This window comes from Salvelinus fontinalis, chromosome 6 (genome assembly GCF_029448725.1).
Source record: "Salvelinus fontinalis isolate EN_2023a chromosome 6, ASM2944872v1, whole genome shotgun sequence".
Classification (NCBI taxonomy): Eukaryota; Metazoa; Chordata; class Actinopteri; order Salmoniformes; family Salmonidae; genus Salvelinus; species Salvelinus fontinalis.
The window spans coordinates 69,373,379-69,395,562 of NC_074670.1; the positions used below are offsets into that span (position 1 = coordinate 69,373,379).

At 44.2% G+C, this 22,184-nt stretch overlaps 3 protein-coding genes across 3 annotated transcripts; 1 reads left to right on the top strand and 2 right to left on the bottom strand.

The window, feature by feature from the left end:
• Position 1: 1 nt before the first annotated feature.
• On the bottom strand, positions 2 to 2,830 carry rnaseh2c (ribonuclease H2, subunit C). Its single transcript, XM_055927551.1, has 5 exons — positions 2,735 to 2,830; positions 1,791 to 1,945; positions 1,533 to 1,645; positions 1,074 to 1,193; positions 2 to 345 (listed from the first exon to the last, which is right to left on the bottom strand). The coding sequence occupies exons 2-5, from the start codon at positions 1,942 to 1,944 to the stop codon at positions 322 to 324; spliced, it is 411 nt and encodes a 136-aa protein (XP_055783526.1). The 5' UTR covers position 1,945; positions 2,735 to 2,830; the 3' UTR covers positions 2 to 321.
• Positions 2,831 to 3,464: 634 nt separating this feature from the next.
• LOC129858655 (glutamic acid-rich protein-like) lies at positions 3,465 to 5,714 on the bottom strand. Its single transcript, XM_055927954.1, has 3 exons — positions 5,273 to 5,714; positions 3,917 to 5,105; positions 3,465 to 3,654 (listed from the first exon to the last, which is right to left on the bottom strand). Exons 1-3 carry the CDS (start codon positions 5,712 to 5,714, stop codon positions 3,465 to 3,467), a joined length of 1,821 nt encoding a protein of 606 aa, XP_055783929.1.
• A 2,530-nt stretch (positions 5,715 to 8,244) lies between these two features.
• Positions 8,245 to 12,730, top strand: zdhhc24 (zinc finger DHHC-type containing 24). The gene is made up of 3 exons (XM_055927552.1): positions 8,245 to 8,835; positions 9,082 to 9,359; positions 9,821 to 12,730. The coding sequence occupies exons 1-3, from the start codon at positions 8,525 to 8,527 to the stop codon at positions 10,123 to 10,125; spliced, it is 894 nt and encodes a 297-aa protein (XP_055783527.1). The 5' UTR covers positions 8,245 to 8,524; the 3' UTR covers positions 10,126 to 12,730.
• The last annotated feature ends 9,454 nt before the right edge of the window (positions 12,731 to 22,184 follow it).

The following is a 22,184-nucleotide window of genomic DNA, read 5'->3' on the forward strand; positions in this document are numbered from 1 at the left end:
CTGTATCACAATGGTCTATAATATGAGTATAATTGATGACAGAAAAATACAACAAAAAGAACATGGTACAATAGTAACAGAAGTCACAAGAAGCAGCAAGCACAATTCACCCCTATGGATCTGTAAAAGATAGACACAGTGTCCACTACAACACTAGGGACCGTGAGGAATGTTCTACCCAGTGTCCATTATTCCTATTTTCACAAACTAAGCAATGGCTACTGAAAACACAACCAATATGTTTAGAGGCAGTCTTCAGGCTGCAGCATGAAAAGGAGGGTAGAGAAGGGATTGATCTTCTTTGCTTTGGCCTCTTCCATGTCAGTCATCCACCGGCCCATGTATCTGTCAAATATGAATAATGTGTTATTACCCATGGGCCATGTATGGTAATACATCACTGGGGCCGAGCTCCCTGCCATCCAGGACCACTATACCAGGCGGTGTCAGAGGAAGGCCTTAAACATTTTCAAAGACTAGCCACCCAAGTCATAGACTGTTCTCTCTGCTACTGCACGGGAGGCGGTACTAGAGCGCCAAAGTCTGGGACCAAAAGGCTCCTTAACAGCGTCTACACCCAATCTATAAGACTGCTGAACAGTTAGTCAAATGGATATCCTGACTATTTGCATTGGCCCCCTTTTTATTTGCACTGACTCTCTTGCACCGGCTCGATGCACACTAAATGGAAACTACCCACACTCACACATACTACACTGACACTCCAACACACACAGACACTCTTTCACATCACATACTCTGCTACTACTGTTTATCTATCCTGATTGCCTAGTCACTTTTACCCTAACCTACATTTATATATTACCTCAACTACCTCGTACCACTGCACATTTACTCGGTACCGGTACTCTTTATATATAGCCTCGTTTTTGTTATTTTATTGCGTTACTATTTCCTTTTTGCAATTTTTCTTACTTTTTAACTGCATTGTTGGGAAAGGGCTCGTAAGTAAGCATTCACCGTAAAATGTACACCTGTCGTATTCGTCGCATGTGACAACTACAATTAGATTTTGATTAATGGAGTAAAACAAATTATTGTATTACACACACCGCTTCTGCCAGATCCGGCCAGGCCATTGCCATGACGATGCCGTCATCCGAGTTGGGCGAAGTCTCGAGGTTCCAGTAGGTGACTTTATGGAACACTGAGGACACTTTCACAGTCCTGTCCTGGACACACACATTACCTCACATATAGCATTACTGTCAGTGTGTGAAGAGTTTAAATATGCAATATAGTGTTATACAGTATGTGTTCCTGCTGCAGACAATGGAAAAGGAAGAGTTTCATATTTCCTGGTTGGTGTGTGGGGTTCACAGCACAAAAATAGATTATAGCTATCTTCTTTGAGTTGTTGCCCAGTGGCAAGAGTTTGTGGACATTGGTTGGTGATTACAGATAGATTAGAGGAGATTTTGACAGCATTCTTTGTAAGTTGTTGACCTGCTACGGTAGATTATGTGGATGTTGGCCAGACAGTGGTGATTTTGGCAGTGTTTACTGTTTACCTCCTGGTCAGAGCCTGATTTGTTGACCTCTCTCAGCACCAGGCCTGTGTAGCCCTGCGGACAGCTGACCTCCTGACCTTTTAACCCACGACCCCTGAACGACACCGTTTTCTCTGTGGAAAATGTGGAAGAGGCACACAAGCCGTATTAAAGTAATCTGTATTGACAGTAGACTATTCACAGCACTCTGTGACATCAGATGTTGGTCTTCCACAGTCTATGTACAGAATGCATGCAGCTACTGCTGCCTCTATGTACCATGTTTTCTGTCTTTGATGGTGGCTGTGAAGAACTGGGACACCTCTGCAGGCCCGTCATGTTCTATCTCACAGGGCAGCAGGTGAACAGGGGGGCATTCTGCCTGGCTCACTGAGTCCAGCTGTAATGTGGTCACACTGCAATTGGATGACATCCTGAAAGAGAGTGGCAAAATGTCCAAAACAAGTATATGGCCCATATTCACTATTATAGATACCAACATGTTCTCTGTATGGGCACTTGGGTATCACACTTCGATGGAAGTAAATGGTGTGGTGAATTCAGTGTTCATCTTTGGCGGCTGTAGAAAGTTACTTCCTCGTTCAAACTGAAAACACAACACAAGTGCATGGGGACCCACGACCAGAGGGGTAGGCCGTCTTTGTAAATAAGAATTTGTTCTTAACTGACTTGCCTAGTTAAATAAATACTACAAAGCAAGATCAATGAGTTAGCCAGCTAACTTTGATAAACAACCAGAAATTAATGTACATTTTTTGGGTCATTAAGAAAGCTACATTTAGATGTGTGTTTTTGGTTGTTGCCAATTTCAAACGTAACTTTCTAAAAAAATAAAAAGTTTCAGAATATTTTTGGCAAGTTAGCTGGCTATGTCATTGATCTTCCTTTATAGTATACCCCTTTACGGAAAGTGAATGCACTGCAGCGAATTCTCAAAAAGGACTGAAATAAATCATTGTCAACCGGATGATAACAGTTTAACCTTAATTGGTCAAACGTTGGTTTATCGTTAGGTAGCTAGCTTGTCTAGTCAATGACAATGGACTGATTCCCTTGCTCAGCATTCAGATAGATTTTCTAAGGCACTTTCGCAAACAAATTTCAAACATTTGGTTAAGAATACTGATACAGTATGTGGACTGAAAAACACAGTTACACTATACACTAACGACTCTACCATAAATACATATCTCAATAGCTACCTTTCAATGGTCTAGATTTCTAATGTTTTCCTCCAACTTCCATGAGGGCAAGTAAACTTCGACGTGATTGGATAAGATCGTTTTCTTCACCACAGAAAAATATGCTTTTGGCGCGTGCAGTCTCAACTCATTTGGGGTATGCTGTCCCCTACTGTGCTGGAGTGGTAATTATATCTCAATCTCAAAACAGCATTTTCAATATTCTCTTTTTAATAAAATGCCAATGATTTACATTCAGTGCATCTTGACATTAGATGAGGAATGTTCATTTCATGTTCAAGTGTTGTGGATTTCATGTTCAAGTGTGGTGGATTTAGAAGTCTGGCATTAGTATTGCAGTCACTCATATCTTGTTGAGGTTTTAGTTGAGCTGGAACACATGGCTTGTCAGTCGTAGAAGTGATCAAACTCTTCTGAGTCTGTGTCCTGATTAGTCCCTTTCTTTTTGTGAAGTGCTTTTACTTCAGAGAAACTGTCCAAGTCTTCATCTATGTCTGAAAAGACAGATAGTACAGGTTAGGTTATAAATAGTGCATATAACTGGAGAGTAGCTAACCTTTTTAAGTTGTATCTATGGATTGCAGTCTGCAGTGATCTTACCTTTGGGTTTGACAAGGACCACTGTCTTCTTCTTGCCTTCTTTCTCTCTTAAAAGAAACAAAGTTCCTTTTTAGAAAAATGTCCAGAGATAGTCATTTGGAGCAGTAATTTGTCAAAGAAATAACAACACTCACTGTTTTTCCTGAGACTTTGCTTGTGGAGCGAGAAGACTTTCAATATCATCATCCTCATCTGGAAAGGGATCTACAGACCATGAATACCCTTTCACTTTGTCATCTTCATCATCTTCACAATCATCATTATCACCGATCACTTCTTCCTCCTCCTCTTCCGCTACCTCTGCCAGCCCTTTGGATGACCTGAGAATCATAACAATTGAGTCATCATCATCATCATCATTGTCCTTATCATTATCACCATCATCACCATCATCATTGTCCTTATCATCATCATCACCATCATCATCGTCCTTATCATTATCATCACCATCTTCATCATCATCATTGTCTCTATCATTATCATCATCACCATCATCATCGTCCTTATCATCATCACCATCGCCATCATCACCATCTTCATCATCGTCATTGTCTTATCATCATCATCATCAGTGTGTTTTACCTGTGTCCTGGTGGTGAGATGATGCTGTCGTCAGAGTCTCTCTCCTCTTCATCTTCAGGTTGCCCTGCTGCTGAGTCTTCCTCAGCATCCTGATAACGCTGCTCCGCTTTCTCTTCCTCGCCACCATCTTCTTCACCTTCTGACCCCTCCTCATTATCATCTATTTCATCCCCAACTCCCACATCCTCCTCTTCTATCTCTCCATTCTGAGAAGTGTGTGATTCCTCTCTTTCGTTCTCGCTCTCTTCCTCCATGCCTCTATCACTCCGTTCCACCTCCTCGCGCTCTACCCGCCCTTCTGAGTCCTGTGCCTCCTCTGGTTCCTCCTCTCCCCTCTCCCTGTCTTCCTCGTCCCCTGCAGTGTTCTCCCTTATAGAAACGCTCTCACTCTCTGGTTGGACTTCTTCCTCTTCCTCCTCCTCTCCTTCTTCTCTGTCTCTCTGGCTTGCCTCATTGCCTTCATCCTGATCTTCTCCTTGCTCTTTTTCGCCTTCATGTTCTCCCATTCCCTCTTCTTCCTCTGTTTCCCTCCCCTCCTCTCTGTCATGTTTAATTTCCTCCTCCTCTTCTCCTGTTGCTCCCTCCTCCACACTGAGTCCAACCAGACTCTCCTCTTCTCCCTCTGTGGCCTCCATGTCATTATCTCCTACTTCTTTCTCACTGGCTACTTCCTCCCTATGACTCACTGACTCCTTTTTAATCATTGACGCCTGCATTTGAATTCTTGACTCTTCCATTTGACTCACTGCCTCTACTCTATGACTCACTGATTCCTCCATGTGACTCACTGCCTTTGCCCTATGACTCCCTGATTCTTGAATTTGACTTGATTCCTCCTTTTGACTCACCGACCACTCCCTATCACTCCCTGATTCGTCTCTATGACTTCCTGACTCCTCTGCACTGAATAGGTTAGCCAGTCCCCTACTCATCCTGCTCCTGTTGCTCCCTACCACCGATGTCCCATCATTCTCTGAGCTTTGGACCACAGAGGCAGAAGATACTGAAGCCTCAGGAATAACCACCTCCCCGGATCCTGCAGAGGACCTGTCTTTTGCGCTCTGTCCTGCTCTTCTTCCATTCTTCTCCTTCCTCTTCCTCCTCTCCCTGCTACTGACGCTGTCTTTACTGGCCTGACTGGAGGTGCTGCTGCTCTCACTGCTCTCTCCATGTCCACTCGACAGACGCACTGCAAACGCATACACAGATTTGGGTTATGATTAGTTCAACAATTACATTTAGCAGTCAGCTCGGGCCAGTGTGGCCAGAGTTGACAGTTAGCTTGGGTTTAGTTGCTGGTTCATTGTTGGTTAGTGTACAGTTAGGCACGTTTAGATTATATGAAGCAGTTCTTACCTGGTTTGATGTCGAGCTCATGTGCCAGATCGCTGCTCTTCTCTCTCTTCTGTCTGTGTCCCACACTGCTCCCTCCTTCAGGACTAGTCGCTGCACTGGCCACCCTCCCCAGATCCTCCCCCGCCACACCCTGTACCATTCTCCATCCCTGGGTATCCGGCATGGCAGGGCTGGTCCAGGAGGTTTGAAGGCCCACTGGGGCCCTGAAAGGGAGCCCAGCCGTGGCGACCCCAGCAGCCCATTGCATGGGGAACCCTGTCGGTGGTGCCTCCTGCTGGATCACAATGTGGTGTTTACTGGGGGTAGAGTAGGACTGAGGGGGCTGGATAGGGTAAGGCTGAGGGGGGTAGAGGGACTGAGGGGGCTGGACAGGGTAAGGCTGAGGGGGGTAGAGGAACTGAGGGTCATAGGGGTGGAGGGGGTGAGCGAGGTGGTGAGTCATGTCTCTTTGTTGGAGTTTGGAGTGCATTCTGGTTTGGGAATCAACCCATTGGGAACGACCATGAATCAACCAGGAGGACTGAATTGAAGGGATGCTGGGATGATGGTGGCCATTTTGGATGTAGTCCTGGTGGCCATTTTGGTTGTGGTGTTCTTGATGCGCAGCGGCATTCTGGGGCTGTTGGACATGACCTAAAGAAAGAGAAATGACAGTGAGGTATGTTGGTGGGAGGTAGGGTGGGTATAGGAACTGTATAAGGGTGTGTTGGTGTTACATGGAGAAAGTGGAGGTTGGGCTCCGATGGGGGGTCTGGAGCCCCTCTCTTCAGCCCTGCCCTCCTCCATACTCCTCAGGCATTCCTTCCGATGCTGCTCCATTCGCTGTGGAAGAAACTACAGGATTAACCTAGCCTGGTGTGTCTCAAATCACATTACATATGATATCTGTAAACATCTAATAAATTACTTTTTGTTATGGTGTCCGGCAGGGTAGGCCTACCTTGCGTTGGGCAGATAGTGTCTTCTGTTTGAGCTGCTGCTGCCAGCGAGGGAAGGTCTCCTCCAGATACCTTTCATACTCCACCTAGAGGGGTCAGTGGTCACAGTTAGGGATCAGGGTCATCTGGGGGCCCAGAGAGGGACAATGGTGAAGATTGTATGTAAGTGTTTGTGTTTGTCAAGGTGTGGAGGTAGGAGGATGTCCACCATTCCACATGCGGGTGGTGCATGCCATGTGTGTTCATTTAATTTTTTCATATGGGTGTCCTCACTTTTATGGTATTCATAGCGGCAGTGCGGGTGACCATGTCTCTCAGAGTGTCCTGGGCTCTGTCAAACTCCTGCAGCAGCTGCCTGTTCTGCTGCTGGGCCTGACGCTCTCTCTCACTCAGCTCCTGCCACCGGCTCTGCAGCCGCACAGCCCGGCTACTGCACACATACACACAGATAGGCAGGCACGCACACACATACAGACGCAGTGTTGGAAAAAGTATCCAATTGTCATACTTGAGTAGAAGTTAAAAGTTAAAAAAGTAAAAATACCTCAATAGAAAAGGACTCAAGTAAAAGTGAAAGTCACCAAGTGAAATATTACTTGAGTAAAAGTCTAAAAGCATTTGGTTTTAAAAATACCTAAGTATCAAAAGTTTTTAAAAAGTATGTAGTTTCATAAAAGTATGAATCATTTCAAATTCCTTATATTAAGCAAACCAGACGGCACTATTTTCTTGTTGTTTTAATTTACGGATCGCCAAGGGCACACACCCACACTCAGACATCGTTTACAAACGAAGCATGTGTGTTTAGTGAGTCCACCAGATCAGAAGCAGTATGATTACCAGGGATGTTCTCTTGATAAGTGTTTTGTTTATGAATGTAGTGAAGTAAAAGTAGTCAAAAATATATATAGTAAAGTACAGATACCCCCAAAACGACTTAAGTAGTACTTATTTTTACTTAAGTACTTTACACAACTGTACAGACGGCATGCACGCCGGCACTCACACACACGCACGCACGCACGCACGCACGCACGCACACACACACACACACACACACACACACACACACACACACACACACACACACACACACACAGTCATTTTCTATTCTTATATATTTTGATTCCCAAATAAAAAGTACACTGCTCACTCACAGGCGCTGATCCCTCTGTAAGGTCACAAGGTCACTCTGCAGCTTTATCCTCCTCCTCTCACTGTGGGGAGGAAGACACACAGAACAGACCTACTGAATATGTACTAATTATTTTTATTTCCAGTGCTTCCCGACATGGATAACTCCATAATACAGGCGACAATGACCCCTTGTGGTGGATAGATTCTGTCCTTTTTCATACTGTACAATAAACTAAAATATACTTCTCATAATCAAAATAACAGTGTTGAAAAAGCAAGTAAAAAAAACAAACAAACTTTAATATCATACTAGTAGTCACATCAAGTCACAGCAATCATTCAACCCCTGTATTATCTCAAATACAAGGATACATAAGAGGTTCTCGCTGGTTTGCGCTCTCACCTCTGTAGCAGACCTTCTGGTCCCTGTTTTGTATAAACACCTCGGTTATCCTCGGCACCGTCCATATACCAGGTAGACATCATTTATCTTTCACTACTGGCATGACAGGAACCACAAACCTTTGAAATCGAAGGCTCACAAACAGCCGCCTGGGATTAACATGGATTAAGGGTTAGTTGGATTACTCTCTTATAGGGGGAGGAACATGGGGCATATTGACATTACTGTCATCACAGATGAATTGGAGAAACCTTAGTATATTTGCTGTCGTCACTATGAGTAAGAAAATATATAGGACAAATAATGTTACACTAATGAATAACCTCAATAAAATGAAAGTCATGTAATTTGAATGTCTGATAGTAAATAATAAACGTTCATATTTAGGAGAGTTTATTTTACTGTAAATGCACATGACAAATTTTTGTTGTAGTACAGTCCTTTAGTCATTTCACACGGATCATTTACGCGCTATGTTAAAATATGGGGGACAGTTTTTCATGTAACACAGGATACACTGACAGCTCCATTTCATTTGTTTAATGAAGACGCATTTGGTGAAAATACCATCAGCGCTTATCCACACACCGATTAATGTTAATGACAACAAACAAATTGTAGTTTAGTTTATTTTACTCACTAAATCGCTAACGTCAGCATCAGATCACACACACACAACCCTTTTCATTCGCCTGTCAGATATCGTGTTAGTTAAAATCAAAACAGAGTGGAGACAACAAGGAAGCATAGAGAACACAAGACCGACAAGGCACCATGACGTGGTTTAGCTTCGCAGGTCGGGTGTGGGATCGCGTGGAGAAGACGTGTCTCCACCTGCCCATCTTTCTGAACACCGTTCTCGTGTTCTCCATCACGGCGGAGGTGAGCTACTTGGTCCTGGTCGAGGCGCCGCTCCAACCGGACCAGAAGAAGACCCAGTGGTCTACCGTGTGGAAGACTCTGCACCTCTTCGTGCAGTACTTCATGTTTGGCAACATCACATGGAACGCCTCGCTGTTTCTGAAAACCAGCCCCAGCATTCAAGGAGTGTTCTTGGGCTCAGAAGGCATGGCACAAGGCTGGAGGTAATCTAAACAGACATAATGGTTCATCGTTAGGCCAAACAAACTGTTAAGACTGGTTGAATCACATGTGTGTTGAGACAATGCAATGATGACCGGAGGTATTTTCTCATCAATAGGCTGGTGGTATTCAGAAAATGTTATGGGGCCAGAGATTGTTCTCATTATTCAAATATTATTTCCCCAGTGTTCATGACGCTGTTATACCTGCAGTTATTACATTGTAACACACATCTATTCCACCCACAGGTACTGCTACACATGTGAGACCCACACTCCCCCGCGGTGCTCCCACTGCTATGACTGTAAGGTGTGTGTTCTGAGAAGGGACCACCACTGTGTGTTCTTCGGCCAGTGTGTGGGCTTCCGTAACTACCGCTACTTCCTCAGCTGTCTGCTGTTCATGTGGACGGGGCTGCTGTACGCTGTAGTGATGAACGCTGAGGTCTTCATCATCATCCTGAAGGAAGGAGTCACGCTGCACAGCATCCTGCTACTTCTCATGCCCTGGATCATGCTCGTCTCTGGTTAGACTGGGAGGGGGAGGGAGAGAGGGGGAGGGGGTGTGAGAGAAATAGAGAGGGAGAGATAGAGAGCGTGTGTGTGTGTGTGTGTGTGTGTGTGTGTGTGTGTGTGTGTGTGTGTGTGTGTGTGTGTGTGTGTGTGTGTGTGTGTGTGTGTGTGTGTGTGTGTGTGTGTGTGTGTGTGTGTGTGAGCGAGAGAGATAAAGTGTGTGTGTCTGCAATACAGAGAGAGGTGTATTTGTGTGTGAGCGTTGTACTATTATCTGACCCTCTCTCGCCTCTCCTCCCCTCCCCTCCGCTCCCCTACCCTCCCCTCTCCTCCCCTCCGCTCCCCTACCCTCCCCTCTCCTCCCCTCCCCTCTCCTCTCCTCTCCTCCCCTCCCCTCCCCTCCCCTCCCCTCCCCTCCCCTCTCCTCCCCTCCCCTCCCCTCTCCTCTCCTCTCCTGTCCTCTCCTCTCCTCCAGGTCAGGTGACAGCACGGGCCTTTGCCTTTGCCTTCATCGCAGACACCTGTGTGTTGGGCTTCCTGCTGGTGGCAGCCTTCCTCTTCTTCCACCTCTTCCTCCTCCTGCGAGGCCAGACCACCAGAGAGTGGTACTCCATCCGCAGGCCCTACAACCTGGGATTACTGGGCAATTTGCGGCACGGCCTGGGTACCCGCTGGTACATCTGCTGGCTCTGCCCACTCATCCCCTCCCCACTGCCTGGGGACGGCATCCACTTCCAGGTCACAGAGTCACTGGAGCTGGATCCCAACCGCTCACGGTAACCCTGGTAATGTGACGGACACAGGTGTGTGATGATGACAGTGACACCTTGCAGTGCAGGCGGGGGGTGTGGCCTTCGTGGAGAAGTTGACTGTAAATCTGAAAGCCTCTTCACCCACTGCTTTCGCCCCTCTGTTTGCTGAGTCAGTGAGTCAGTGGGTGGCTGCATTATCAAGGTTGCTCTGTGGTACTTTGACCCATTGTCTATGTGCCAACATTATTTGATCCATTACCTAAGTCAATCAGCTAAATGAGAAAGCATGTGTTTATTGGTTTGCTTGCCTCGGCAGTTAAAACAATGAAATGAGCATTGAAATGTGAGTCCACGGGCCTCCCAGGTGGCGCAGTGGTCTAGAGCACTGCATCGCAGTGCTAGCTGCGCCACCAGAGTCTCTGGGTTCGCGCCCAGGCTCTGTCGCAGCCGGCCGCGACCGGGAGGTCCGTGGGGCGAGCACAATTGGCTTAGCGTCGTCCGGGTTAGGGAGGGTTTGGCCGGTAGGGATATCCTTGTCTCATCGCGCTCCAGTGACTCCTGTGGCGGGCCGGGCGCAGTGCGCGCTAACCGAGGGGGGCGGGTGCACGGTGTTTCCTCCGACACATTGGTGCGGCTGGCTTCCGGGTTGGAGGCGCGCTGTGTCAAGAAGCAGTGCGGCTTGGTTGGGTTGTGCTTCGGAGGACGCATGGCTTTCGACCTTCGTCTCTCCCGAGCCCGTACGGGAGTTGTAGCGATGAGACAAGATAGTAATTACTAGCGATTGGATACCACGAAAATTGGGGAGAAAAGGGGGAGAAAATTTTAAAAAATTGAAAATTTGAGTCCACTGAAATTATGAATGTTTTGATTGTACTGTATTGATTTCTTGCTGAGGTTTGCTGTGAAGGTAGGATTGTTGATTTGGAAGGAGATCCCCCACACTTACTAGTGCTGGAACAGGTCTTTATAATGATGTTGATGTCCACTCTTTTCATTGTTATTTGTCCTGATTGAGTGTGCCTTTGATTTAGTTACCTACAAAACCTGCCTTGCCAAACCACACATGTACACTTGGTAGACAGTTTATTAAGTACACCATCCCGTTCACGAAAGTGGATCGCTCCTACAGACAATGAGTCACGTGGCCGTGGCTTGCTATATAAAGCAGGCAGGCAGGCATCGAGGCATTCAGTTACTGTTCTATTTGGGCTAAACGAGTGACCTAAGCGACTTTCAGTGTGTTATGATCGTCGGTGCCAGCATCTCAGAAACGTCTTCCCTCCTGGGATTTTCATGTACGACAGTGTCTAGGGTTTCTCGAGAATGGTGTGACAAACAAGGAGTTTCTAGTAAGCAGCAATCCTGTGGATGAAAACAGCTCGGTGATGAAGGAGAATGGCAAGAATCGTGGAAGCTAACAGGCAGGCCACAAACAAACCAATAACAGCGCAGTACATCAGTGGAGCGCAGAACGGCAACCCGGGAGGCACAACCCGGAGATCCCTGTCATGGATTGGGCTATGACAGCAGACGACCACCCCGTGTTCCACTGCTATCAGCTAAAAACAACAAGAAGCGGCTCCAGTGGGCATTCGATTACCAACACTGGACAATTTAGGAGTGGAAAAACATCACCTGGAACATGACAGCGATTTCAGTTTACTTGAGTGGCCTGCACAGTCCCCAGACCTCAACCCAATAGAGTATCTTTGGGATAAGATGGAATGGGAAAAAGGGAGTCCGACGCAGTACTTTACGTTTTCATTTCACCTTTATTTACTAGATGGGTGTACCTAATAAACTGTCCATTGAGTATGTTTTCACGTTATGTTGAGTTTAATTGAAGGCCTATTGATTGTGTTTTTACCTCGGATGCACAGAGACATAAAGAGATTTATTGTTAATTGCAGCATGGTATGTTTTTCAAGTTTGAGATAGGGATGTTTAAAGGTCCAATGCAGCCATTTTTAGCTCAATATCAATATAATTGTGGGTAACAATTAAGTACCTTACTGTGATTGTTTTCAATTAACACGGTCAAAAATAAACAAAAATAGTTACTTTGCCAAGAGTAATTTCTCAAGCAATAATTTTGCTCAGACTGTCTAGGAGTGGTCTGAGTGAAGAGGGGAAAACAGAAAATGTGCTGTTATTGGCAGAGAGGTTTGGAACTCTCTTCATTATTTGGTCTATTAACTGATTTACCACCTGGTGTTGTCACCAGGCAGGCCTAAACTCCATCCAGCCAATACATGCTGAAATTTCAGGCTGTCTTTTCAAACAGCTCTTAACCACAAAGGGTGTTATCAGCATTCTCACAGTATTATACCAACCTCATAGTGTGGAAATACAGTGCCTTGCAAAGTATTCAGAACCCTTGGATTTATTCACATTTTATTGTGCTTCAAGTAGGATTCAATTGTCTTTTTTTGTCAACAATATACACAAAATATTTTGTAATATCAAAGTGAAAAATTATATATTTTTGTAAGATTAATACAACATGAAATAACTATAGCCAGTTGTTGCATAAGTATTCAGCACCTTTGTTTAGGCAAGCCTAAATTAGTTCAGGAGCAAAATGTGGCTTAACAAATCACATCAAAAGTTAAATAAACTCTGTATGAAATAAATGGGTTGACATGATTGTTTATGACTAACCCTTCCTCTGTCCCTCATACTTACAACATTTGTAAGGTCCCTCGGTTAAGTATTGAATTTCAAAGCACAGATTAAACTACCAGAGAACTTTTCAAAAGCCTTGTAAAAAAGGGCAGTAATTGGTAGATGGGTAACAATAACAAATCAGACATTGAATATCTCGTTAAGCATGGTCAGGTGAATAATTATGCAGTGGATGATATATTAAACCACCCAGACACATCAAAAATATCCTTCTGAACTGAGCTGCAGGACAGGAATGAAACTGCTCAGGGACGTTACCATGAGGCCATTGGGGATAACTAAAATATAAAAGCAACATGCAACAATTTCAACGATTTCTACTGAGTTACAGTTCATATAAGGAAATCATTCAATTTAAATAAATTAAGTAGGGTCTAATCTATGGATTTCACATAACTGGGCAGCGGCACAGCTATTGGTGGGCCTGGGAGGACATAGGCCCACCCACATCAGAGCAAGGCCCACCCAATGTGGAGCCAGGCTCAGCCAATCAGAATGAGTCTTTCCCCACAAACGTGCTTTGTTACAGACATAAATACTCCTCAGTTTCATCAGCTGTCCGGGTGACTAGTCTGACGATCCTGCAGGTGAAGAAGCCAGATGTGGAAGACGTGGGCTGGCATAGTTACACGTGGTCTGCGGTTGTGAAGCCGGATGGACATACTGCAAAATTCTCTAAAACGACATTGGAGGCAGCTTATGGTACAGAAATTAACATTAAATTCTCTGGAAACAGCACTGGTGGACATTCCTGCAGTCATCATGCCAATTGCATGCTCGCTTAAAACTTGAGACATCTGTGGCATTGTGTTGTGTGACAAAACTGCACATTTTAGAGTGGGCTTTTATTGTCCCCAGCACCTGTGTAATGATCATGCTGTTTAATCAGTTTCTTGATAAGCCACACCTGTCAGGTGGATGGATTATCTTGGCAAAGGAGAAATGCTCACTAACAGGAACAAATTTCTGGGATCTTTATTTCAGCTCATGAAACATGGGACCAACACTTTACATGTTGCGTTTATATTTTTGTTCTCACGTATCGACACACAATACACCACAATGATAAAGTGAAAACAACATGTTTTTCAAAAGTTAAATACAGAAATATCTAATGTACATACTGTAAGCATTCACACCCCTGAGTCAATACTTTGTAGAAGCACATTTGGTGGCGATTATAGTCGTCTGTATCCATTTTGCACATCTGGATTTGGGGATTTTCTCCCATTCCTCCTTGCAGATTTTCTCAAGCTCTGTTAAATTAGATGTGAAGCGGCAGGGAACAGCAACCTTCAAGTCTTTCCACAGATTTTCAATGGACTTTGGCTTGGCCCCTCAAGGACTTTCCCATTTATTGTTCTGAAGCCGTTCTAGCGTTCCTTTGGATGTATGCTTGGGGTCATTGTCTTGTTGGAACGTAAATCTTCGCCCAGGTCTAAGGTTGTTGGCTCTCTGAAGCAGTTTCTCATCAATAATTTTCCTGTATTTGGCTCCATTCACTGTTCCCTCTATCATTACCAGTCTCCCAGTCCCTGAATAGCATCCCCATAGCATGATGCTGCCACTACCATGCTTCACGGTAGGGATGGTGTTAGACGGGTGATGTGCTGTGCCCGGTTTTCTCCAGACATAGCGCTTTGCATTCAGGCCAAAGAGTTAAATTTTTGTCTCATCAGACCACATAATCTTTTGCCTCATGATCTCAGTCTTTCACGTGCCTTTTTGCAAACTCCAGGTATGCCGTCACGTGCCTTTTTCTTAGGAGTGGCTTCCGTCTGGCCACTCTCAAAATGCCCAGATTGGTGAATGGCTGTAGAGACTGTTGTCCTTCTGGCAGGTTCTCCCATCTCAGCCAAGGAACATTGTAGTTCTGTCAGAGTGGTCCTTGGGTTCTTGGTTACCTCCCTGGCCAAGGTCCTTCTTGCCCGGTTGCTCAGTTTGGCATGACGGACAGCTCTAGGCAGAGTCTGGGTAGTTCCATTTTTTCAATTTCCCAATGATGGAGACCACTGTGCTCTTGGAAACGTTCAACACTCTAGAAATTGTTTTATACCCTTCCCCAGATAAACACTGAGTGTACAAACATTAAGAACACCTGTTCTTTCCATGACATAGACTGACCAGGTGAATCCAGGAGAAAGCTATGATCCCTTATTGATGTCACTTGTTAACTTCAATCAGTGTAGATGAAGGGGAGGAGACAGGTTAAATGAGGATTTTTAATGCTTGAGACAATTGAGACATGGATTGTGTATATGTGCCATTCACAGGGTGAATGGGCAAGACAAAATATGTAAGTGCCTTCGAACAGGGTATGGTAGTATGGCGCCAGGGCCAGCCTGCTCATTAGGCAGGACAGCTCGTGTACACTAGCATGCGGTAAATTGCCACGTGCTGCTTAGGCCGCCCAGAGTGGCTGGGCGTGCTGGCAGCATGTGGGTTCGCGCCCAGGCTCTGTCGCAGCCGGCCGCAACCGGGAGGTCCGTGGGGCGACGCACAATTGGCATAGCGTCGTCCGGGTTAGGGAGGGTTTGGCCAGTAGGGATTGTCTCAGTATGTAAAATGTAATAAAAATGTATGCACTCTACTGTAAGTAGAGGTAAGGGTGTGATGATGTCTATACAAAAACAAAACGGGCTATTTTAACAGTTAGACACCCTATAACCCACACCTACACACTCATGTATCAATCTGATTGATGGATTGTGTTGTGCAGTTAGCAGGCTCAGGTGTATAACTGTGGCTCCTTCCACCTCCAAAGAATAGGCATGAGGGCCAACCATGGAGAATAGTAAGACACTTCATTACTCCTATAACTACGCTATATTATTTGTCCTTGTGTGTCTGTGCATGTTTTTCAGCATAAAGTACTTCACTTTATCCCTCTCTCCCCTTCTACCAAAATCCTCTAGGTTATATCAGATGTGTCGGTGAACCCCTCCCGCATCTGAACAGGCTACATAGAGGGCACAACGTGATCAGAGGTGAGAGGTCACTTGGTCGGGTCAACAGGAAGTATTATTAAAGATATGCTTTACATTGAAATACAGATAGAGATGTAGTAGTCCCAGAGTTAATGGTCCAAGGCCAGTTTTGCATTTCACCTCCTGATGATTATGATGACTGACAGTGTTAGAATAAATAAAAAACACAAGGCTTAAACATGCTCTCTCTTTCTCCATCTGTCTCTCGTCTGCAGGTATGTTTTGATGTAAGAGAGGATGCCAACCCCCAGTCCTGTCATCGCCACCTCACCCGCTCTTAAGATAACCTTCGGGCCAACTGGGAGCCAAAGGCTGGTTAGGAGACGGCACTATTATGTAATTGTGATGAACTGAGAGAATATTAGGGTAGCACTGTGATTCATTAATCATATGCTTCTCACATGCTTCTCTGTTCTTACCTCTTTCCCTTTCTGTCTTTTACACCTTTCTCAACACCTCTTTCTTCCTCTGTTTTTATAATGCACACCAGATGTGCATTTAAGTGCAGATTGTACTTGTATTTATAAATATAATATTACAATTATAATATTTATAATGCAAGTATTATGCATTTATAACACTTGGATAATGAACTTCTTTCAATAAAGCGTTTCACTTTCTCTACAGGTTGAAATTAAGTCTCATTTGATGAAATACTACACCTATCCTGTGTTTATCAGATCAATGCAGATGAAGGACATTAGATATTGAGATGAACCGGTTTTAGAGTATTTACATGATGCATAGGAAGTGTAGTGTACTATTTTTTAAATTATATTTCTGTATATATGAATTAAACATCAGCCTTTAACTAGTTAAATCATGTTTCTAGTCTATTGCATAGTTACAATGTGTACCCATTGATGTCCCAGGATTGGTAAACACTGTTGAAGTGTATAATTGTAATACATACATGCAGACACAGCATCATTCAAAGACTGGAATTTGGTACTCCTGGTATTGGATATGACTGAAAAAGAATCTCAGACATTCATACCTGAACTGCACCTTTATTTGAAAAGGTAGAGTACATGATCAGTGAATATTTTAAATGTACAGGCTACAATGTGGGGATCTCATGCATGGTAATAATACTTATGTCATGCAATAAAATGCAAATGAATTACTTAAAAATCATACAATGTGATTTTCTGGATTTTTGTTTTAGATTCCGTCTCTCACAGTTGAAGTGTACCTATGATAAATGCTTCCTCTACATGCTTTGTAAGTAGGAAAACCTGCAAAATCGGCAGTGTATCAAATACTTGTTTTCCCCACTGTATATACGACTTGGAAATGGGGTTTCTACTGACAATTGAGATGTACAAACTTTGGCATAAGGGGACGACAAGTGGATAAGAGGCAATCCGTAATTTTGATTAAGACAATGAGCGAGCTAAGACGGACGTAGTCATAACTATTTGTTCAGCACTTTTGAAATGTACAGCGACAGAATTCAGAACATGGGCCGTTCTTACAGTGTTTTTCCTGTACACCAAGTCAGAACCGTAGAATAAAGGGGGCATGGCATATAAGCAGACAATGAAAGCTCTTACGATATTTGATGATTACATTTCTCAAAAACAGGTTATAGGCTACATGCAGTGGCGATTTTAGCATGTAAATCTTGGTGGAGAAAACTCCCCCATTTTTTTTAGATGCAAGTCAGCAAAGACACTACACTACACAACACAACACTAAACAATACATTAATTGCACCATAACGGCGAATAGCGGCGCACACAAACTGTTAGGGCCTACATAAAGCTGTCCCAACAGCAGAGCTTTCTTTTCAACACCATGGAATGAATCCTTACCACTGCTACACCTTTATTTTATTTTTTATTTCACCTTTATTTAACCAGGTAGGCTAGTTGAGAACTAGTTCTCATTTACAACTGCGACCTGGCCTAGATAAAGCAAAGCAGTTCGACACATACAACAACACAGAGTTACACATGGAATAAACAAACATACAGTCAATAATACAGTAGAAAAAGTCTATATACAGTGTGTGCAAATGATGTAGGATAAGGGAGGTACGGCAACAAATAGGCCATGGTGGCAAAGTAATTACAATTTAGCAATTAAACACTGGAATGGTAGATGTGCAGAAGATGAATATGCAAGTAGAGATACTGGGGTGCAAAGGAGCAAGATAAATAAATAAATACAGTATGGGGATGAGGTAGTTGGACGGGCTATTTACAGATGGGCTATGTACACATGCAGTGATCTGTGAGCTGCTCTGTCAGCTGGTGCTTAAAGCTAGTGAGGGAGATATGAGTCTCCAGCTTCAGTGATTTTTGCAGTTCGTTCCAGTCATTGGCAGCAGAGAACTGGAGAATTGGCTTTAGGGGTGACCAGTGAGATATACCTGCTGGAGAGCGTGCTATGGGTGGGTGCTGCTATGGTGACCAGTGAGCTGAGATAAGGCGGGGATCTACCTAGCAGAGACTTGTAGATGACCTGGAGCCAGTGGGTTTGACGACGAGTATGAAGCAAGGGCCAGCCAAACGAGAGCGTACAGGTCGCAGTGGTGGGTAGTATATGGGGCTTTGGTGACAAAAAGGATGGCACTGTGATAGACTGCATCCAATTTGTTGAGTAGAGCGTTGGAGGCTATTTTGTAGATAACATCACCGAAGTCGAGGATCGGTAGGATGGTCAGTTTTACGAGGGTATGTTTGGCAGCATGAGTGAAGGATGCTTTGTTGCAAAATAGGAAGCCGATTCTAGATTTAATTTTGGATTGGAGATACTTAATGTGAGTCTGGAAGGAGAGTTTACAGTCTAACCAGACACCTAGGTATTTGTAGTTGTCCACATATTCTAAGTCAGAACTGTCCAGAGTAGTGATGCTGCACGGGCGGGCAGGTGCGGGCAGCGATCAGTTGAAGAGCATGCATTTAGTTTTACTTGCATTTAAGAGCAGTTGGAGGCCACGGAAGGAGTGTTGTATGGCATTGAAGCTCGTCTGGAGGTAAGTTAACTCAGTGTCCAAAGGGCCAGATGTATACAGAATGGTGTCGTCTGCATAGAGGTGGATCAGAGAATCACCAGCAGCAAGAGCAACATCATTGATGTATACAGAGAAGAGAGTCGGCCCGAGAATTGAACCCTTGGCACCCCATAGAGACTGCCAGAGGTCCGGACAACAGACCCTCCGATTTGACCCACTGAACTCTATCAGAGAAGTAGTTGGTGAACCAGGCGAGGCAATCATTTGAGAAACCAAGGTTGTTGAGTCTGCCGATAAGAATGTGGTGATTGACAGAGTCAAAAGCCTTGGCCAGGTCGATGAATACGGCTGCACAGTAATGTCTCTTATCAATGGCGGTTATGATATCATTTAGGATCTTGAGCATGGCTGAGGTGCACCCATGACCAGCTTTGAAACCAGATTGCATAGCGGAGAAGGTACGGTGGGATTCGAAATGGTCGGTAATCTGTTTGTTAACTTGGCTTTCGAAGACCTTAGAAAGGCAGGGTAGGATAGATATAGGTCTGGAGCAGTTTGGGTCTAGAGTGTCTCCCCCTTTGAAGAGGGGGATGACCGCGGCAGCTTTCCAATCTTTGGGAATCTCCGACGATACGAAAGAGAGGTTGAACAGGTTAGTAATAGGGGTTGCAACAATCTCGGCAGATCATTTTAGAAAGAGAGGGTCCAGATTGTCTAGCCCGGCTGATTTGTAGGGGTCCAGATTTTGCAGCTCTTTCAGAACATCAGCTATCTGGATTTGGGTGAAGGAGAAATAGAGGAGGCTTGGGCGAGTTGCTGTGGGGGGTACAGGGCTGTTGATCGGGGTAGGGGTAGCCAGATGGAAAGCATGGCCGCTACACCTGGCTATCAGCGGAGCCTTGTCTGGCAGCAAAACAATTAATTCAGCCTCGTTTACTGCCTTTTTAAAAAACATAGCTGATATTGCTGACTTGCTTAAACAAATGTGGTTTCTACTGACAATTGAGATGTACAAACTATGGCATAAGGGAACAATGAACGGATGTGAGGAATTCCGTAATTTCGATGAAGACAATGAGCGAGTTACAGTAAGACGGACGTAGTCAAACGGCTAGCTAAGATTTTAAAAGTTTGATGTTGACATGATCTGTTCAATCAGAGCTACTGTAGATATAACATGATTTTATGTCATTTTATCTGTGGCCAATGACCTTGAGCCTTGGATGGGCACTTCTAAAGTAACTCTAAGACAGCACCCAAGGGGCTTGAATTTTTTAGCTCTACCCTTACAGACCGACCACACCGCCTGCGTCGCGAGCGTTGCAAAATAAATGTAGAAATCTATGTTATTCAATTATTGCGCGCGCCAACGAGCGTCTGCGTTGCCAAGGACTAAAATAGATATGAGTTCTATTTCTGACGCAGATCGCGCTGCAAGTCCTGCCTCTCCCATCTCCTCATTGGTTTATAGAAGCAGGTACCCACGTGCCATCTCCTCATTGGTTATACCCATCTGGGTGACTGAAAGACGAACGAGGTCAGTGGTGGTAATGCACCTAATTTATGAAAGTTGCCAATCGCAATATAAAGTCAAGAAAAGAAAAAGCCTGGAAGGAAGAAAGATGGCTAGAAACGATTTAGTTGACCATTTTATGTGTGGATTAATTGCCGGAGTAGAGGACCTTGTGCATTTCAGGTAAAATAACAACTCAATGTTTATATCCCAGGACAAATTAGCTAGCAACAGCAAGCTAGCTAAATAGGACAAATTAGCTAGCAAGTGCAAGCTAACTATCTAAATAAATGTTTAATGTTTTTCGACCTGTCCCCAAATTAATATAATTGGTTCAGAGTTTGTTTTGATATTTTAACCTGCGTGTCGTGATCGCATTTGGTGTAGGGGGACAAAATAAATGTATGCACGATGGCGCACGCGCACAGCCAGTTTGGGTTCAGTGTTAGACTTGTTGGTGACGTAGTGTCCCCATGAGTGACAGATCACTGAGCCAATCACGGCGCAACACTCCATATTTTCTGCTGGCTTGGCCCACCACCACAGAAAGCACTGAGCTAGGCTGAAACACCTGAGTTTTGGAGCTGCCTTACTCAAGAAACCAAAAAAAGAGACCATGTTTGTTTACGGCTTTATTAACTCAAAATATATATAATTGTTACATTGTTTGCAAACTGATATGTGACATGTATTAATGACAAAATAACATGCAAAACAGACAAGCCTTATTTTTTCCCCACCTGCCCTGAATGACGGGTCGCGACTGGGTAGCTGATATTCAGAGCTTAAATTACCAAATTGATTAGTCACAGGAATCAGGACGAATAAAGCCAATACAACTGCCTGTTTTACAAATGGACGGGCAATCATAAAATGCCATTGCAAACGGTAGGCCTACCAAGTAGATGGGCATTTCTAAAATGGCATTTCCGGCTACACTGTAGGCTATACCACAATAAGCACAGAACGACACTGATGCCTTTTGGACATCTTTTTTTTGGTGATATCTAGACTGGAGGTCTTTTTTGGTGATATCCAGACTGGAGGTCTTTTTTGGTGATATCCAGACTGGAGGTCTTTTTTGGTGATATCCAGACTGGAGGTCTTTTTTGGTGATATCCAGACTGGAGGTCTTTTTTGGTGATATCCAGACTGGAGGTCATTTTTTTGGTGATATCCAGACTGGAGGTCTTTTTTGGTGATATCCAGACTGGAGGTCTTTTTTGGTGATATCCAGACTGGAGGTCTTTTTTGGTGATATCCAGACTGGAGGTCTTTTTTGGTGATATCCAGACTGGAGGTCTTTTTTGGTGATATCCAGACTGGAGGTCTTTTTTTTGGTGATATCCAGACTGGAGGTCTTTTTTGGTGATATCCAGACTGGAGGTCTTTTTTGGTGATATCCAGACTGGAGGTCTTTTTTGGTGATATCCAGACTGGAGGTCTTTTTTGGTGATATCCAGACTGGAGGTCTTTTTTGGTGATATCCAGACTGGAGGTCTTTTTTGGTGATATCCAGACTGGAGGTCTTTTTTGGTGATATCCAGACTGGAGGTCTTTTTTGGTGATATCCAGACTGGAGGTCTTTTTTGGTGATATCCAGACTGGAGGTCTTTTTTGGTGATATCCAGACTGGAGGTCTTTTTTGGTGATATCCAGACTGGAGGTCTTTTTTGGTGCAGTCTGGACCAGCTTTGATTTCCATGTCCACGAACGTTGGTTTTTGGTCTGGACCAAATCTAAACCAATCATAGATGCCTTTGTTTGGTTCAGATTTGGTCTGGACCAGCCTTGATTTGGCCCAAACATAGACATCTATGAATTATATATTCTCAAATTTCCCCTAGAACCGAAAATGTACTTGATTTCAACTTCCAGAAAAGTATTTTGACCTTTCATTCAGAACCTAAATTAAACCTAATTTCAACTTAATTTTGCTT

Coding starts and splice junctions, on each gene's coding strand:
- LOC129858655 (XM_055927954.1), bottom strand. CDS start 5,714: ATGACTCACCACCTCGCTCACCCCCTCCACCCCTATGACCCTCAGTTC. Junction 5,106..5,272: donor TGAGCTCGACATCAAACCAG/GTAAGAACTGCT, acceptor ATGCGTTTGCAG/TGCGTCTGTCGAGTGGACAT. Junction 3,655..3,916: donor ATCTCACCACCAGGACACAG/GTAAAACACACT, acceptor TATGATTCTCAG/GTCATCCAAAGGGCTGGCAG.
- rnaseh2c (XM_055927551.1), bottom strand. CDS start 1,944: ATGTCATCCAATTGCAGTGTGACCACATTACAGCTGGACTCAGTGAGC. Junction 1,646..1,790: donor CATCAAAGACAGAAAACATG/GTACATAGAGGC, acceptor CATTTTCCACAG/AGAAAACGGTGTCGTTCAGG. Junction 1,194..1,532: donor AATCAGGCTCTGACCAGGAG/GTAAACAGTAAA, acceptor GTGTGTGTCCAG/GACAGGACTGTGAAAGTGTC.
- zdhhc24 (XM_055927552.1), top strand. CDS start 8,525: ATGACGTGGTTTAGCTTCGCAGGTCGGGTGTGGGATCGCGTGGAGAAG. Junction 8,836..9,081: donor GGCATGGCACAAGGCTGGAG/GTAATCTAAACA, acceptor TTCCACCCACAG/GTACTGCTACACATGTGAGA. Junction 9,360..9,820: donor CTGGATCATGCTCGTCTCTG/GTTAGACTGGGA, acceptor CCTCTCCTCCAG/GTCAGGTGACAGCACGGGCC.